We start from the raw sequence: 18,878 nt of genomic DNA, 5'->3' as shown, positions 1-18,878 counted from the left end.
AGCGCAACGGCTTTCCCTCGGGGGGCACAGATCCGGCAGTTGGGCTTGGGCTGGGCGCCGGGAGCCCATCTGCACCGCTCTGGGGGCTGAGCTCACTCCCCCCTCTTCTGTTCTGCTGCCAGAACACCTGGGTTCTCTGGGCAGGTCTGAGTGGGCTACAGCAAGGCAGCCGAAGGTGCGCCAAGACGCCGGGCAGGTTAAGACAAGATGCGCCGCAGCCCACGTTGTGCCACTGGAGACTCCAGCCTCTCCCGACAGCCCTTTGCAGGTGGAACTAGCAAGAGAGGTGGGGGAGACCCCGAATAGTAAGCTCCCTTATACTCAAACAGACCACTGGCCCATGTAGTTCAGTACTGACTACTCTGGCTGGCAGCAGAGGCTCTGGACAGCTGGCCTTGGTGAAGACTTGACGTTTTCATCCCCCCAAAAAAGTTTTTGATTTGAGTTCCTACTAAAATGAGGCTGCATTTTAATGTTGTATTTTAATCTTGTTTTTAAGTTGTACAGTGGTACCTCAGGATGAGTACTTAATTCATTCCGGAGGTCCATACTTAACCTGAAAATGTTCTTAACCTGAAGCACCACTTTAGCTAATGGGGCCTCCTGCTGCTGCCGGAGCACGATTTCTGTTCTCATCCTAGAGCAAAGTTCTTAAACTGAGGTACTATTTCTGGGTTAGAGGAGTCTGTAACCTGAAGCGTCTGTAACCTGAAGCATATGTAACCTGAGGTACCACTGTATTTCAATCAATTGTTTTATAGTGGTCTTAGCCGCCCTGAGCCCGATCTTTGCTGGGGAAGGATATAAATAAAATTTGATAAGAAGAAGAAGAAGAAGAAGAAGAAGAAGAAGAAGAAAAGAGGGCTTCCCACAGCTATACCACAAAACACACAGGGGTAGCCAGAGAGCCAACTCCAAGCTACAAGAAAGGAGGTTTTGACTAAACATGAGGAAGAACTTTCTGACAGCAAGAGCTGTTCAACAACGGACTCTGCTTCCTTGGAGGTTTTTAAGCAGAGGTTGGATGGCCTGCCGGTCAGGGATTCTTCAGCCAAGGCTCCTGAATCGCAGGGGGTTGGGATGGATGACCGCCAGGGTCCCTTCCACCCCTACAATTCCATGATCCTAGGAGTTTTCGGCAGCAGGCAAGCGGGCATGCCTTTACATGACCAGTTCTTCTTAGGAAACGCCCAGAGCTTGACAGGGAGCCTGCAAACGGACGTGGTGATGAAGAATGTGAGAAGAGTCGGGTCCAGCATCCGACCAGGTGTCCATTATGGGAAACCCCCAAGCAGGATCCTGGCCTTCCCCCCTCCTCTGGCAACTGGCATTGTGGAGGCAGAACACAGCTATCCTGGCTGGGAGCCATCAACAGCCCGCCATGAAATTATCCAATCCTCTTCTAAATCCATCCAGGTTGGTAGTTGCCATTGCCTCCTGTGGCAGGGAGTTCCACAGTTTAACCATGTGCTGCTTTCTGTAATCTGTCCTGAATCTTCCAACATTCAAATTCTAGTCTTATAAGAGGTGGAGAGAAAACAACAGCCCTCGATCCACTTCAGGGGTCCCCAAACTAAGGCCCGCGGGCCGGATAAGGCCCAAGGGACTCGTTTATCCAGCCCGCGGTGACCCCCACAGCCGCCCGCTCTTACCGGCGCTGCACGGCTGCCCAATTCCGGGTCGGAGGAGCACCGGAAATAACTTGTGCGCATGAGCAAGCGTTATTTGTGCATGTGCAAGCATTATTTCCGGTGCACATCCGGGTCGGAGGAGGCCCGTGCACATGCGCACAAGCTATTTCCGGTGTTCCTCCGACCCGGAAGTGCGCCGGAAATTGCGTGTGCGCACGCACTCCCCTGTGCAATCAGCGCTGGAGACACTGGCCCAAGGCGCGATAAGTTTGCTGACCCCTGATCCAATTTCTCCATGCTGTGCAGTTTGGCAAACTTCTATTGTGAAATCCCAGTGACCACGCTCGTGGCGCTAGGGAACAGGCGCCAAAGAACGTGCGCCAGGTCCCCTTCTCCCACTCCGAACTTCACCAGCTCCGTGCAGGGAAGCCTGACGAGGTTTAAACACGGGAAACACACCTGTTCCAAGAGGGAACGGCAACAGGCAGGGGGCTGAGAGCATCCTTCCGACAGGTAAGGGTGTGGCCTCTGCAGGGCAGACAGCTGTGCCGTCAAGCCCTCGGGGTTTTGCCAAGCAAGCGAGATTCCATTTGTGGAGGCTCAGCGCAGGCCTGATGAAAACCCAGCGTATCTCTTGGTCTGAACCCAGGAAGCTGATTTACTGTCCGTATAGTTAAAGCTGTGGTTTTTTCCCCCAGTAGTGATGTATGGAAGTGAGAGCTGGACCATAAGGAAGGCTGATCGCCGAAGAATGGATGCTTTTGGTACTGGAGGAGACTCTGGAGAGTCCCATGGACTGCAAGAAGATCCAACCTCTCCATTCTGAAGGAAACCAGCCCTGAGTGCTCACTGGAAGGACAGATCCTGAAGCTGAGGCTCCAAGACTTTGGCCACCTCCTGAGAAGAGAAGACTCCCTGGAAAAGACCCTGATGTTGGGAAAGATGGAGGGCACAAGGAGAAGGGGACGACAGAGGATAAGATGGTTGGACAGGGTTCTTGAAGCTACCAGCATGAGTTTGACCAAAGTGCGGGAGGCAGTGGAAGACAGGAGGGCCTGGCGTGCTCTGGTCCAGGGGGCCACGAAGAGGCGGACACGACTAAACAACAACAAAAGCTAAGTATTGCCAACAGGGCTTCAGGTTCTTCCCAGTTCTATCCAAATATGTCTGTGAACTTCAGGAAGAACTTTCTGACAGTGGAACGGAAAGCAGGAGAACTTTCATCCCTAGTTTTTTAAGCAGCGGTTGGACGGCCTTCGATCCAGGATGATTTGAGTTGCAATTCGCACGTTGCACTCAGCGTTCGAAATTCCCTGGGCGCCAGGCAGGTTTTGCTACCAGAGGCAAAGACGCACGTCTTGTTTTCTGCGCAGCCGTTGAGAATCACAGACCCCTTGCTGGGCATCTCAGTCCTCCACCATCATCACATTCAGGAAAATGAGGACAGGGATGGGTGCAGATCCACACGACTGTGCTGAAGCCATTCCACTCCAAGGGAATCCACAGACCACGGTTTAGGAATCTCTGCCTTAGCCCATAGTTCAAAAGCATTTCCATGGCGTGTGTTTCTCCTTCTTTCAAGCGGGGACAAGCGAACTGTTGTAAGAGACAGTCAAGCAATGTAGCTGAGGTCATAGAATCAGAGGACTTTGGCTCTGGAAGGGACCTCGAGGGTCATCCAGCCCAACCCCCTGGTGAACAGACGTCCCGTTGTGGTCTGAGGTGCCTTTTGGTGGTTAGCTTATATACCTGAGTTACATTGGCTCCCAGTCCATTTCTGAGTGTTGGTGCTGACCTTGAAAGCCCTGTTGTTGTTGTTTAGTGGTGTCCGCCTCTTCGTGACCCCCTGGACCAGAGCATGCCAGGCCCTCCTGTCTTCCACTGCCTCCCACAGTTTGGTCAAGCTCATGTTTGTAGCTTCGAGAACACTGTCCAACCATCTTGTCCTCTCTCGTCCCCTTCTCCTTCTGCCCTCCATCTTTCCCAACATCAGGGTCTTTTCCAGGGAGTCTTCTCTTCTCATGAGGTGGCCAAAGTCTTGGAGCCTCAGCTTCAGGATCTGTCCTTCCAGTGAGCACTCAGGGCTGATTTCCTCAAGAATGGAGAGGTTGGATCTTCTTGCAGTCCATGGGACTCTCCAGAGTCTCCTCCAGCACCAGAATTCAAAAGCATCCATTCTTTGGCCATCAGCCTTCTTTATGGTCCAGCTCTAACTTCCATACATCACTACTGGAAAAACCATAGCTTTAACTATGCAGACCTTTGTTGGCAAGGTGATGTCTCTCCTTTTTAAACCACCAGATGTCAAAGAGAAGAACAACTACCAGACTTTTAAAAGACATCTGAAGGCAGGCCTGTTTAGGGAAGCTTTTAACGTTTAACAGACCACTGTTATTTTAATGCTTTGTTGGAAGCCGCCCAGGGTGGCTGGGGAGACCCAGCCAGATGGGCAGGGCATAAATAATAATAATGCTATCTGCAAGGGGGTTGGACTAGATGACCTGTGGTGCCCCCTTCCCCATGGCTGCTTGACGTGTGATGCCTTGACTTGAGGGCAGGCCGTTCAGGCCTTGCAACAGCCCCCTTTTCTCAGAGGTGCTCAGACTTTTCGGCAAGTGGAAATTCACAGCTGTCTTTCCTACCCACAGGGAGCGCCTCTGCAGCTAAGCCTCAAACTAAGCCTCTCTGATGAGCCAGGAGCTCAGAACAAACAGCGCAGCTTCCTTTTTGGCCCTCGATTTGTGCTGGTGCCACACTTATCGGCCACCTGGGAAAGAAGATCCAGGTAGAAGTTCCACACCTTGCCAAACACCACAGCTGCAGTGGAGATGATTCTCCCCGCCTCTCACCCGTTTGCACCACATGAACCACGCAATCGGCAAAGGGGTGCCACAAGAGCTTCTCTCCTAGGGGGTGCCACCCAGAACATCCCCCGTTCTGCTGCTCCAAGCCTCCTTGGTCCCTCTGCCTTCCTCGTGTGCCGCGGCAGCCTAACACCCCCCCTTGCATTTAAGCACTAGCCTGGTAGCCACAGGTGGTAAGGAGTAGCAGGCAGGCAAGAAAGCGACCTAGCGCAAGGGGGGGGGGGCGAGCGCACCGCAGCGCTCCTTCCTTCCTCTGCTCCCAGCTCAGGAACGCAGCAGGATTCTGCAGCGGTTGGGATGGTGGAGCCAATAGCCCTCCTAAAAATATCAGAATAGCCCCGTTGGAACATGACAACAGCCCACCTGGAGAGCATCCTGTTTCTCACAGTGGCCAGATGCCACAAGCAGGATTTGAGTGCAAGTAGTGGCTGTTGATTGCCCCCTCTTCCTCCATGAATTTGTCAAATCCTCTCTTTTAAAGCCAAAGTAATAATAATATTTTATTTATATCCCACCCTCCCCAGCTGAAGCCAGGCTCAGAGCGGCCAACAACATTAAAAGCAGCACAGTTCACATAAAATCACAATCAATCAACTGAAAAATTCTAAAATCCTGTGGGAGGGAGTTCCATAGTTTAACCATTTGCTGGTCTTCGGTCCAACGCAAATCATGAAACGTCTTAGGTCTGGGCTGCTGGAAGAAGCCGCATTCCCTCATATGACCCTGTCCAGGTATTGATACTTGGGGGGGGGTGTCTCTCAGTCCCACCCCCCTCTCAGGCCCGCTTGGTGGGGACGCCGGAGAGGGCCTTCTCAATGGCGACTTCTCCAGGCGACTTTGGAAGTCCCTTCCTGGAGAAGTCAGACCGGTTCCCTCCTCGTCCCTCGTCGGCAGGTGAAAACCCTTCTTATTCCAAGTAGCTTTGAGGAACTCAATGCTTTCAACGCCGTGCTGTGTTTATTGTAATTATCTGTATGTTCCAAATAGGTATTTTATATTTATAAACAGTTTTAATTCTATTAGCGCTTAATCACTTTTTAATGACTCCCCCGCCCACAGCAATATTTTTAGCTGTTCCTATTTTTATCTGTAAGCCACATACATACGCAATATTTATATTGTATATAAATATACAATAACAACAAGTCTTGCTCCGAAGCTGTCCAAACACTGCACAATTCACAAGACCGTGCCTACCATGTGACGGCAAAGGTTGCAAATAAGGCTCATTTTGCTGCTTGAACTGCACCTTCTAGCAGCCAGCAAACAGAGTTATTTCGGACAGTCCAGAGATCACCAGCTCCCACAGTGGGGGAGAGATCTCCGAAGCGCTTGAGAACCGGCTGTGACAAACTGGCTGCACATTTTGAGGATGAAGCCGCTCAGTTTCAGAGCGACCTTGACTCTGAATTTATTGCATTTCCGTTTGATGTGCCCAGTGCTTCAGCAGGTGATGTCCTGTGCGGGTTTTTCTCAGCTCACGCAATCAGCTGAGGCCGCAATACTTCCAAACATTCGCCCTTAGGGCTTATTAAATCTGGCGGAAGGAGCCTGGTGCCATGAAACAGGCGGTGGTGCAGCCTCTCCTAAAGGGCCTTCTCGGTAGTGGCACCTGCCTTAAAGAGGGCCGCCTTCAGATGTCTTCTAAAAGTCTGGTAGTTGTTTTTCTCTCTGACATCTGATGGGAGGGCGTTCTACAGGGAGGGCGCCACCACCAAGAAGGCCCTCTGCCTGGTTCCCTGTAACTTGGCTTCTCGCAGGGAGGGAACTGCCAGAAGGCCCTCAGGACTGGACCTCAGTGTCCGGGCTGGACAATAGGGGTGGAGACGCTCCTTCAGGTCTACTGGACTGAGGCCATTTAGGGCTTTCAAGGTCAGCATCAACACTTTGAATTGTGCTCGGAAACGTCCTGAGAGCCAGTGTAGGTCGTTCAAGACCGGTGTTATGTGGTCTTGGCGGCCGCTCCCAGTCACCAGTCTAGCTGCCACATCCTGGATTAGTTGTAGTTTCCAGGTCACCTTCAAAGGCAGCCACACGTAAAGCGAATGGCAGTAGTCCAAGCGGGAAATAACCAGAGCATGCACCACTCTGGCCAGACAGTCTGCGGGCAGGTGGGGTCTCATCCTGCGTACCAGATGGAGCTGATAATCAGCTGCCCTGGACACAGAACTGACCTGCACCTCCATGGACAGCTGTGAGTCCAGAATGACTCCCATGCTGCACACCTGGTCCATTCAGGACCAGGGAGTCCCCCCACACCTGCCCCCTGTCCCCCAAGAACAGTACTTCTGTCTTGTCAGGATTCAACCTCAATCTGTTAGCCGGCATCCATCCTCCAACCACCTCCAGGCACTCACAGTGTCTTCCTTCCTACAGCAAGGCTGTATGCTGACGACACCCAGCTCTATTTCTCAATAACACATTAATCACGAGAGGCCGTGTAGGCCCTGGATGCAAGAGGCAAGGAAAAATAAGCTGAGCTTGACTCCTGGCCAGATGGAGGCACCGTGGGCGAGTGTCCGAGAAATTGGCCAACTTCCTTCCCTGGCCGCACTCACACCGAAGGAGTAGGCAGGCAGCCTAGGATCAAGACCCAGCTCTGCCACTGGAGGCCTAGGCAGTCCCAGTAACCTTTACCCGCTGCGACTGGTGCAACACGCACGGCCGTTCCTGGACCACAGTGACTTCAGGCCTGGATTACTGCAACACGTTCTGCATGAGGCTGCGCTTTGCACAATCTAGAAGCTGCAGCTAGCACAGAATGTTGTTGTTTAGTCGTTTAGTCGTGTCCGCCTCTTCGTGACCCCCTGGACCAGAGCACGCCAGGCACTCCTGTCTTCCACTGCCTCCCACAGTTTGGTCAAACTCATGCTGGTAGCTTTGAGAACACTGTCCCACCATCTCGTCCTCTGCTGTCCCCTTCTCCTTGGGCCCTCCATCTTTCCCAACATCAGGGTCTTCTCCAGGGAGTCTTCTCTTCTCATGAGGTGGCCAAAGTACTGGAGCCTCCGCTTCAGGATCTGTCCTTCCAGTGAGCACTCAGGGCTGGTTTCCTTCAGAATGGAGAGGTTGGATCTTCTTGCAGTCCATGGGACTCTCAAGAGTCTCCTCCAGCACCAGAATTCAAAAGCATCCATTCTTCGGCGATCAGCCTTCTTGATGGTCCAGCTCTCACTTCCATACATCACTACTGGGATGCTCTACAGAATGCTGCAGCGCAATTGCTGACGGGAGTGAGGCCTCGTCAGCACCTGTGCTCCGAGACCTGCGCTGGTTTCTGGTTTGCTCCGGGGCCGAGTTCGAGGTGTTGCTATTAGCGTATAAAGCCCTTTGAGAACATGGGACCAGTTTACCTGTGAGGTTGCCTGACCCCACATGCACCCGCTTAACCGCTTTGATCAGCACCTAAACTTTGGAACTCCCTGCCTAGAGATATCTGGAAAGGCACCTTCACCGTATTATCTTTTGGCACCTGCCTAAAGCGTTTTCTGCCTAGGCAAGCGTTTCATCTCTTTTTTAGCTACAGTGGTACCTCGGTTTAAGTACTTAAATCGTTCCGGAGATCTGTTCTTAACCTGAAACTATTCTTAACCTGAAGCACCACTTTAGCTAATGGGGCCTCCTGCTGCTGCCGGAGCATGATTTCTGTTCTCAACCTGAAGCAAAGTTCTTAACCTGAAGCACTATTTCTGGGTTAGCAGAGTCTGTAACCTGAAGCGTATGTAACCCGAGGTACCACTGTACTGTTGACATTTGAACGTTGAGATGCACCTGCTTTTGACTTGTTCTCTAATGAGCATGTTATTTCTTTATATTATCGTAAACTGCCTTCCAAAGGTTATCTTATGGCCAGGTAATAAAGGAACATGGGGACGAGGGTGGCGCTGTGGGTTAAACCACAGAGCCTAAGGCTTGCCGATCAGAAGGTCGGCGGTTCAAATCCCCATTATGGGGTGAGCTCTTGTTGCTCAGTCCCTACTCCTGCCAAACTAGCAGTTCGAAAGCACGTCAAAGTGCAAGTAGATCAATAGGTACCACTCCGGCGGGAAGGTAAACGGCGTTTCCGTGCGCTGCTCTGGTTCGCCAGAAGCGGCTTAGTCCTGCTGGCCACATGACCCGGAAGCTGTACACTGGCTCCCTCGGCCAATAAAGCGAGATGAGCACCGCAACCCCAGAGTCGGCCACGACTGGACCTCTAATGGTCAGGGGTCCCTTTACCTAATAAAGGAATGGCACCCCCAAAAAGCAATCCACCGCTAGAAGTGGAAAACTCATGCAGAAGCAGGAGCGGCAAGTGGGCTGAGGGGCTACGTTTCTACTTGCGGGGAACCACCCCAGCGTAACTTCACGGGGCGGCTTTAGAACCGCTGCTTCGTGGCCACCTGGTTCCTGCATTGCAGGGGGGGTGGACTGGATGACCCTGAGCGAGGAGCTCCCCTTCCAGCCAGCCCTCCTCTTCCACCCTCCCTCTCATTGCCACTTCAGGTCTCCCCCACCTCTTCCTGGGACCCCGCACTCCTCCCCCCGCCCCACTGCTCTTCGAGGTAACGCGTTCCCACGTTACGCACGCCAACACGCGAGGGAGCCTGGCCCTGCCCCCCGCCCCTCCCACGTGACCGAGCCCCGCCCCGCGCGACTTACCCGCTCCGGACTCATCACATCACCAGCGGCGGGTGGGGGAGGGGTCGCGGAAAAGGGGGCGGGGCCTAGAAAGGAGGGGGGGAGACCCGGAAAAGCTTTCGCGGCGGCCTGAGGAGAAGAGAGAGAGAGAGAAAGAGAGCGCGGCGCCCGAGCCAGGCAAGGAGGAGACCTCGCAAGGGCCGCCGGGAAAAAGCAGCGCGGGGCGGCCGGGCGCATGCGCTCCTCCTTCCTCCTCTCCGCCGCCTCTTTCCCTTCCCAAATCTGGCGCATGCGCCTACGGCTCTTTCTCTCACGCGCAGCCTCCGCCGAGACTTTTCCCGCCCTTTTTTCCCCGCCCTGCCGCGCTGAGCATCATGGGAAGCGTAGTCCTTCCCCTCACGAGCTTCCCTCAGAGATTTCAGACATCTCCTTGAAATGCTATTTCATACCAGCGCCTGACTTGTGAAAAATAATAGAAAATGTAATTTTTATTTTGTTTTATATTCTCTTGGGGGTCAAGAAGAGGTGTACTGTATAGGTTTTGTTTTTGTTTTTTTGAGGAGTTCACTAATGCTTTTGCTATTATAATTTTATATATATATATAAATATTTATTAAAGTTTTCACAATATTACATAATAAAAAAAGAAAAAAATAAGAAGTATAAAAACAGTTAAAAATAATTCCATCTTTACATCACTTATCTTTCATTTACTTGTTTCCCGGACCTCCTCATACCTCCCTTTTTTGTATTCCAGTTCAATTTATTAGTTCAGCAATTCCTTTCCCTCCTTATTATCCTGATCTTTAATCTTAATATATTATAACATTAAATTTTTACCTATTAAAAATCCATTTTTTCCATATTCTTTTAAAGGTGTACTGTATAGTTTTGGCTAAGTATAATAACAAGCCCTGTCCAGACCTGAACAGACTAGATTTGTGTGTGTTTCAGCTGCTGCTGATTTTAATCTCTTTTTAAAAAATACTTTTAATACCTGCTTTTAACTCTCTCTGTGTGAATATATGCACACGTATATATAGAGAGAGTATTACACATGCACACAGATATTTATATATATATATATATATATATGCTTTCGTAGATTTTCACGGGTACAGGAATGCAGGTTTTGGTGTCTTCGGGTGTCTTCCCGTGTAAGAGTTGGGGTGTCTAGGCGACGTTTCGACGAGGTCTCACTCGTCATCTTCAGGCTGGTGCTTTCGGCTTCTTAACAAGTCTGCAAAGTCTGCCCAGCCACGTACATTGGACAAACAAACAGACGAATAAATGCACGTATCGCAGAACACAAGAATGCCGTCAAAAAAGAAGAAAAAACTTCCTCTCTTTTCCAACACATGAAAGAAACAGGACACGAAATTAATTTTGCAGATTCCAAATTGCTCTTTAACATGGAACATCACCACAAGAGAATAATCATGGAAGCCATCGAGATAGAGAAACACCCTCACAACATGAACAAGCGTGACAACACGTCCCGCCTGCCAGACATCTGGAAATTAGCCCTCCCCACAAAAACCGACACCAGAACCAGAGGCACACATAACGCCATCACCAATCAACCACACCAGACCCAAACCCAGACCCTCTCCACAGATAAATTACAGACACCATCCAGTAGCCAAACCATAGTGGCACCTCCGGATGCTGCACCCCCCTGCAATCCCTACACAGATCTGGCTGGCACAGGGCACAAAACCACAGCTCGCCCCTATACACGAAGCCAAGCCAGAGCACAACTAAGTGCAGTACAGCCATCTTCTCAGAAAAACTCTTCACAAGCTCAAGAGGTCAAGACACGAAAGCTTTAGCAACTAATCCACACCTAATGACCCACCTAAGTGGTACTCAGAATATCACTCAAGAAATCACTCAAGATATCCCTCAAGTAATTAAGGAACAAAAGAAGAAAAGGCACACTAACCTGGGAACTTCCTCTCTGCCCAGAACGTTGGAGGCTATACACCACACCCCCTCAACAGTATTTATAGGAACTCAAACACTGAGATCCTGCTCTGTTCCAGTAACAAGAAGCCGAAAGCACCAGCCTGAAGATGACGAGTGAGACCTCGTCGAAACGTCGCCTAGACACCCCAACTCTTACACGGGAAGACACCCGAAGACACCAAAACCTGCATTCCTGTACCCGTGAAAATCTACGAAAGCATATATATATATATATATATATATATATATATATATATATATATATATATATATAGTATATATAGGATAGGAGATGAATGCATTAAATTTTTAATGCCTAATAATAATAATAATTTATTATTTATACCCCGCCCATCTGGCTGAGTTTCCCCAGCCACTCTGGGCGGCTGCCAATCATGTGTTAAAAACAGTACAGCGTTAAATATATGTTTCAAAATAATGTTTTACTATGTTTTTATATGTGCTGTAAGCCGCCCAGAGTGGCTGGGGAAACCCAGCCTGGTGAGCAGGGTATAAATAATAACATTATTAATATTATTAACTGTTAATTATTAAATCCACAGAGCTCAGGCAGCTGTCCGTCAAGGATTCTCCAACTGCGATTCCTGCGTTTGCAGCAGGGGGCTGGACTAGATGTCCCTTGGGGGTCCCTTCCAACGCTACAGCAGCCCTACGAAGTAATAAGAAACGCAACAGAGGCAACACAAGAGGGAAGCCGTGTTTCTCCGCTTCCCGTTTATTTTGCACAACCAGAAGAGACCCTCCTCGCCCCACGTGGCAATAGTGCTTCTGCTCTGGTCTAGCGCTCCGACGCTCTCCGTTTGGGGCTGCGCTGTTTCCTTCTGTCCTGCACGACCTCCCACAGCCGGTGCCGGATGACTTGGAGGATGCTGGAGACCTCGCGCAGCAGGGATTCATCCAGCCGGGCGTCTTGGTCCGCGGCGGCTTCTGCACCCTGCGTGGGGAAGGGGGGCCATTGTGGCTGAGTGGGCGGGTCACCTGCCTGGCATGCAGAAGGCCCCCGGTCCAGTCCCCAGCAGCACCTCCAGGCAGGGCTGCAAAAGACTCCCTTTCTGAAACCCTGGCGAGCCGCTGCTGCCAGTCAGTGTGGGCACCACCAAGCTGGATGGACCAATGGGTCTGATTGGGAAAGGCCTGCAGCTCGACAAGAGAGCGCCTGCTTGGCATGCAGAACGACCTGGGTTCAATCCCCAGCAGCACCTCCAGGCAGGGCTGCAAAAGACTCCATTTCTGAAACCCTGGCAAGCCGCTGCTGCCAGTCAGTGTGGGCACCACCAAGCTGGATGGACCAATGGGTTTGATTGGGAAAGGCCTGCAGCTCGACGAGAGAGCACCTGCTTGGTGTGCAGAAGGACCTGGGTTCAATCCCCAGCAGCACCTCCAGGCAGGGCTGCAAAAGACTCCCTTTCTGAAACCCTGGAGAGCCGCTGCTGCCAGTCAGTGTGGGCACTACCGAGTTGGATGGACCAATGGGTCTGATTGGGAAAGGTCTGCAGCTCGATGAGAGAGTACCTGCTTGGTGTGCAGAAGGACCTGGGTTCAATCCCCAGCAGTGTCGCTAGGTAAGGTTGGGAAAGGCACTCAGGCCTTAAACCCTGGCGTGCCAAGCTGCCAGCCAGTGTGGGCAATACCACTATGGACCAAGAAGGCAGCTCTGTTCCCAGGCTTATCCCTAGAGAAGCGCAAGGGCTCAGCCTTGGAACACAAGAAATGGGCCATAAAGGGGACGGTACCTTTGACATGGGATGCGGGTGGCGCTGTGGGTTAAACCACAGAGCCTAGGACTTGCCAATCAGAAGGTTGGCAGTTCGAATCCCAGCAACGGGGTGAGCTCCCGTTGCTCGGTCCCTGCCCCTGTCAACCTAGTACAGTGGTACCTCGCAAGACGAATGCCTCGCAAGACAAAAAACTCGCTAGACGAAAGGTTTTTCCGTTCGCGATTTGCCTCGCAAGACGAATTTCCCCTATGGGCTTGCTTCGCAAGACGAAAACGTCTCGCGACTTTGTTTCCTTTGTCTAAAAACAAAGACATGTTTTGTTTATAAAGTTAATTTATTTTCCCTTCAATTTTTGAACTGCTCTTTACAGTATGTGTGACTTTAAAGAGCAGTTAATAAACTGTTGTTGTACCAAATTTGGCTTTGTTTGGACTTTTTTTGACCATAGGAACGCATTAATTGATTTTCAATGCATTCCTATGGGATTTTGTGATTCGCAAGACGAAAAATTCGCTAGACGACAAAACTTGCGGAACGAATTAATTTCGTCTTGCAGGGCACCACTGTAGTTTGAAAGCACGTCAAAGTGCAAGTAGATAAATAGGTACTGCTCTGGCGGGAAGGTAAACGGCGTTTCCGTGCGCTGCTCTGGTTCGCCAGAAGTGGCTTAGTCCTGCTGGCCACATGACCCGGAAGCTGTACGCCGGCTCCCTTGGCCAGTAAAGCGAGATGAGCGCCACAACCCCAGAGTTGGTCATGACTGGACCTAATGGTCAGGGGTCCCTTTACCTTTTCCTTTGACACGCCTCTGAAGAAGTGCGGGAGGCTTCCATCTTTCAACCACCAAGGCAGAAATCGAGCCAGGGAATAGAACCTGTTTTTCAGGGCAGCAGCCCAGTCCTGGAACATGCGAGATTAAAAAAGGGATTTTTGTTTTCCCCCTGAGCATAGGCACAGTGCCTTGTATGCCCCTGAGCAGCCCTAGACAGACCTCACAGCAGGGAAAGGATTTCCGGGGTGGGGGTGGGGGCAACCTCCAGGGAAGAGCATCTCCTTAGAATTGCAGAACTTGAAGGGTTATTTGAGTCCACCTTCCGCAATGCAGAAATCACAGCTATTCGGTGGCACAGCAGTTGCACCCCCTGATTGCGCAAATTTTCCCTCACTCTCCCAGTAAACAGGTGATTCGCTCTCCCTTCCTGTCTTCCGCCTTACTAGAAGTCCCGGAACATCCTGAAGGCAGAGAGGAGGGCGTGAGCCAATTTGGGGGGAAGCGCATTTCACCCTCCCTGATCCCAACTGAATAAAGGAATAGATAAGAATAATCTTCCTTAATAACATGAGAAGAGCCCAATGGATCAAGCAATAGTAGCTGTTGTGGCTAATAGCTCTCTCCTCCTCCTATAATTTGTGAAGACCTATTTTAAAGGCATCCAAATTGCTGGCCATTATTGTCCCCCTGCGGGAGTGAGTTCCACACTTCAACTCTGTGTTTTGTGAAGACGGATTTTCTTTTATCTCTCCTGGATCTGCAGCGTTCAGCTCCGTGGGATGGCCATGAGTTCTGGTGTTAGGAGAGAAGGAGAAAGACTTTTCTCTGTCTGTTTCCTCCACAGGTGGTTAAAACCTGGTTCCGGCACAGCCTGCGAGGGCATGGAGTGGACATTTAGAACAAAAACAAGGGAGATATATCATTCGCCCTGCCTCTGAGTCTAGCCACACACAAAATTGGCAGGCAGACGGTTGAAAGGCAAAACAAAAAGATAAGTACTTCCCCAGACAACGTGCAATTATTCCTGGGGATTCATGGCCACCAGACGCTGCGATGGTCAGTAGCATAAATAGTTTTCTGAGCAGAGCTAAACAAACACATGGCGGGCCGCTGAGCCTTCCCGTGGAGAGCCAGCGCTGCTGCAACTTCCCTTGCGGAGATAAGCGAAGGCATGTCTCAACAAGAACAGGAAATCGAGATTGCCGCCATGTTGGCTGCGAGAAGAGGTGTGGACCAGGAATGAAATCGTGGGGTCACAGGCGGAGAGCTCAGCGTAGGTGTCGTCAACCTGGTGTGCGGCAGCCGTGGAAAAGGCAAATTCCATGCCAGGGATGGTTAGGGAAGAAACCGAAAACAAAACTGCCGATTTCATAACGCCGTTATACAAGCCTATGATGTGACCGCATGTGGAATACTCGGTAGCGTTCTGGTTGCCTCACCTCAAAAAGGATGCTGTCGAGTTGGAAAAGGGTTCAGAAAAGGGCAACCAAAATGATCGAGGGGATGAAGCGACTCGCTTGGAGGGAAAGCTACAGTGTTTGGGGCTTTTCAGTTTAGAGAAAAGGAGAGTAAAGCGGGGAAATGGGTAGAGGCGGAGAAAGAAGAAGAAGAAGAGGAGTTTGGATTTGATATCCCGCCTTTCACTCCCTTTAAGGAGTCTCAAAGCAGCTAGCAATCTCCTTTCCCTTCCTCCCCCACAACAAACACTCTGTGAGGTGAGTGGGGCTGAGAGACTTCAGAGAAGTGTGACTGGCCCAAGGTCACCCAGCAGCCGCATGTGGAGGAACAGGGAATCGAACCCGGTTCACCAGATTACGAGGCTACCGCTCTTAACCACTACACCACACTGGAAAGAAGATAGGGAAAAGTTTTTTCTCTCATAAATCAGGAACATGTGGACGTCCAATGAAGCTGAGCATTGGAAGCAGTGTTAGTAATTCAGATGTACAAGCTAGGGGCCAGATGGCACCTTGAATCTAGGTTACGGTCACCACAAAGGAATGTCTGTTCACCGGGGGGTTGGACTAGATGACCCTCGGGGTCCCTTCCAGCGCTAAATTTCTACGATTCTATGATCTCAGCTGCATTGCTTGACTGTAGCTCGCTCTTACAATTCACTTGTCCCAGGATGCAAGAGGGAGAAACACACACAATGGAAATGGGAATGCTATTAACTATGGACTAAAGCAGAGGCTTTTAAACTGTGGTCACCATCCTGGTGCCCAGAAATCTCCACGTAGACGCAACTGGACTCACACCAAGTAGCAAAATGCATCTGGTGCCTGAGGAATTTCAGAAACTTGATTGGGAGAAATAAAAAAATTCCTTCCGGTAGCACCTTAAAGACCAACTAAGTTAGTTCTTGGTATGAGCTTTCGTGTGCATGCACACTTCTTCAGATACACAGCCTTTAAGGTGCTACCGGAAGGAATTTTTTTATTTTGACTATGACAGACCAACACGGCTACCTATCTACTACTTGATTGGGAGATTCAGGGCAGGTAGAAAGTCCTTCACGCAGCACATGCTTAAACTGTGGAACTCGCTCCCACTTGGATGGCTTTAAAAGCAGATTAGAGGAATTCCTGGAGGAGGAGGTGGAGACTATGAACGGCTCCTAGCCACAGTGGCTCGGCTCGGCCTCCACGGTTGGAGGCAGCAGTGGTTCCGAATGGGCTACTGGACTGATCCATCAGCCAGACTTTTACAGAACCTCCAGGTCCCAAGGCAGTCTATCTCAATTCCTAGATTCTTAGGGGCATTTGGCCACTGCGAGACCAAGGTGATGGACTAGATGCTGGGTCCCTTTGGCCTGATCCAGCAAGGCTTGCCATCACAAAGAGGTGCTTTGCTTGAGCCGGCAGGCGGCCCTTACGCCCTCCCAGACTCACCCTTTGCCCTTTGAAGAGGAAGACATAAATTAGGGCGAGAGCGCCTGAGAGGACCAGCAGCAGCGGCAAGGTGCAGTCATCACTGGCTAGCCAGCCCCCACCAATCCCGAGGGAGCAGGCTTCCTCCTGCGGTTCACCCTGATCCGGGCCCAGCTCGCTGACCCTCTGCCTCCTCGAGTGGGCAGGGGTCGCCAAGATCCAGGCTAGGAAGAACAAGGAGGAACGCCACAGCCCCATGATTCTTGCAGGGATATTTGCGGCAGATAGCCGGTTGCTAGGGAACAGTTTCCAGGGAGACCGTCGTTTGAAGCTTCCGTGGACCAGTATGGGACAAAGTCAAGGGACCAAATCTGGAACCGGGGTGGTGTTAGGCTGAATACTTCTGCTTGAATCTGTTGTCCGGCACCAGGATGACCGGCCACCTGGCTGAGCTTTTCTGGGGAGATACTAGCCCAATGGTATTTCCTATGGATTTAGGTTTCTGACTTGTTGGTGGGCATTGTTCCCCTACCTTTGCCTTCCTGAACAGCATACGACTTGGCTCACTCACTTGAAACACCTGGAGCTACTTTGCTCTACCAATGCTTTGTTGTTGTTGTTGAGTCGTTTAGTCGTGTCCGACTCTTCGTGACTCCATGGACCAGAGCACGCCAGGCACTCCTGTCTTCCACTGCCTCCCGCAGTTTGGTCAAAGTCATGCTGGTAGCTTCGAGAACACTGTCCCACCATCTCGTCCTCCGTCGTCCCCTTCTCCTTGTGCCCTCCATCTTTCCCAACACCAGGGTCTTTTCCAGGGAGTCTTCTCTTCTCATGAGGTGGCCAAAGTCTTGGAGCCTCAGCTTCAGGATCTGTCCTTCTAGTGAGCACTCAGGGCTGATTTCCTTCATAATGGAGAGGTTTGATCTTCTTGCAGTCCATGGGACTCTCCAGAGTCTCCTCCGGCACCAGAATTCAAAAGCATCAACCAGTGCTTTAATATTTTTTATTTGGGGGGGGGGGTGGAACAGGACTTATTTATTTAATAGGTTTTATAGAGCGCTTGATTGTAAAAAAAAAGAGCAAACAAACCTCAATCGGTTTACGAAAAGACAGAACAAGAAAAATCTACGTTACTTTAAAGTAACGCATACGAAAATTGAAATATTAAAAGTTTTCTCTCTCAGCCTGACCTTCCTCACAGGGCTGTTGTAAATGAGGAAGGAGGAGAACCATGTACAATGCCATAAGTAGTTTTGACTTCCTATGATGTGCAGACTATTATGTTCTCACTCAGGAGGGCTGGTGGTGGTGGTGGTGTACAGTGGTTAGAGAGTGTCAAACTAACACCTGACTCAGCTGTGAAACTCACTGGGTGTGGCTCCCCCCCCCCCCGACACCTAGTCTGTATCCCTCTCGGCCGAACCTTATCATGCAGAGTTGTGAGCGGGGTGGAGAAAAGGTCGGCTAACAACCTATTGAATAAATAAGATTTAGCACACGAGAAGAGCCTTGTTCCGGATCAGGCCAGTGGCCCATCTGTGGCTGTGGGAAAACAGCAAGCGGGATTAGCGCACAGGAGCAATACTCTTTCCTCCTGCTGGAAAATTACCCCAAGGAGGTGGTGCTGGGGGGAGGTTGGTGCCAGATCACAACTCTGCTCAGCTTCCAGGGCTGCCTCTTGCAAGAAGTGTGAGGCGGGTGCTTTTATTGCAGCAGTGTGTGTGTGGGGGGGGGGTGTTGCCTAATGCTTCCAGACTGGGCTGGCCCACGACACAACAAACAAGGTGCTTTTCATCCCAGCAACTGTGCGTCGCTCAGTGCTGCTGTTTGTCCCATGCCCTGTGGGAACACGATGATCCTGCGCAGGAAGGGGGGAGAGGGGAAGAACAATAGCCCTTGTCACCCCGCCTGCGTGGCACGTGCCCCTCTGCTGCTGCCGCTGCTCACGCCAGGCTCCCTCCCGCATCCAGCGTTTCCCTGGGTGCGACTGGAGCCGCTGGTTAAGAGCGGGGGGGGGGGGGCTAAGACCTGGGAGAGACCAGGGTTCGGGGGGGGGAAACCCGTTTGGTGGCCATGCAACTCACTGGGTGACCCTGGGCCAGTCCTTGCCTCCTCTCAGCCTAACCTACCTCCCAGGGCTGTTGTGGGGATTAAGTGAGGAAGGGGGAGAACTATGTACGCCACCTTGAGCTCCTTGTAGGGAAAAGGTGGGATACAAGCGCAGTAAAATAAATAATAGAAACAGCTGCAGATTTTGGGAAGCTCACGGCCGGTTCCACCTGCTTCCTTCAAAGGGGAAGGGGGACGCTTGGTGCCCAGAGGGCAAGTAAGGCTCCTTATGCTCAGGGGACAGTTTGTGCTTGTGTGGGGGTTTTTTGGGTGTAGGAGGAAATTCCTTTGAGTTAGAGGTGGGG

At 51.1% G+C, this 18,878-nt stretch overlaps 3 protein-coding genes across 6 annotated transcripts in view; 1 reads left to right on the top strand and 2 right to left on the bottom strand.

Moving 5' to 3' along the window:
• LOC310692056 (polyamine-transporting ATPase 13A3-like) overlaps positions 1 to 9,365 on the bottom strand; it is a 59,158-nt gene extending 49,793 nt beyond the window's left edge. Inside the window, exon 1 of the mRNA XM_083472491.1 lies at positions 9,137 to 9,365. The gene's annotated coding sequence lies outside the window, so the exon portion shown is untranslated. The remainder of the gene's footprint in view (positions 1 to 9,136) is intronic.
• The window catches only part of UFSP1 (UFM1 specific peptidase 1), a 224,494-nt gene that overhangs the window by 176,658 nt on the left and 28,958 nt on the right, over positions 1 to 18,878 (top strand). Inside the window, exon 3 of one of the 3 annotated variants that reach the window (XM_083472880.1) lies at positions 7,279 to 8,006. The exons of 1 other annotated variant lie outside the window; for it this stretch is intronic. The gene's annotated coding sequence lies outside the window, so the exon portion shown is untranslated. Of the gene's footprint in view, positions 1 to 3,453; positions 3,598 to 7,278; positions 8,007 to 18,878 lie in introns of those variants that run through there. One more of the 3 variants, XM_083472877.1, reaches the window with a different exon arrangement.
• LOC310692225 (uncharacterized protein) lies at positions 11,781 to 17,226 on the bottom strand. 2 transcript variants are annotated; one of them, XM_083472915.1, is made up of 3 exons: positions 16,486 to 17,226; positions 13,612 to 13,722; positions 11,781 to 12,038 (listed from the first exon to the last, which is right to left on the bottom strand). In XM_083472915.1, exons 1-3 carry the CDS (start codon positions 16,720 to 16,722, stop codon positions 11,883 to 11,885), a joined length of 504 nt encoding a protein of 167 aa, XP_083329041.1. In that variant the 5' UTR covers positions 16,723 to 17,226; the 3' UTR covers positions 11,781 to 11,882. The 2 variants fall into 2 exon arrangements, with proteins under 2 accessions (XP_083329041.1, XP_083329042.1); XM_083472916.1 differs by having other exon boundaries at positions 11,781 to 12,040; positions 13,620 to 13,722; positions 16,486 to 17,224.

This window comes from Podarcis liolepis, assembly GCF_965112155.1.
Source record: "Podarcis liolepis genome assembly, chromosome: 13".
Taxonomy (NCBI): domain Eukaryota; kingdom Metazoa; phylum Chordata; class Lepidosauria; order Squamata; family Lacertidae; genus Podarcis; species Podarcis liolepis.
The sequence above is the reverse complement of the archived record's forward strand: the minus strand, read 5'-3'. Positions and strand labels throughout refer to the sequence as shown.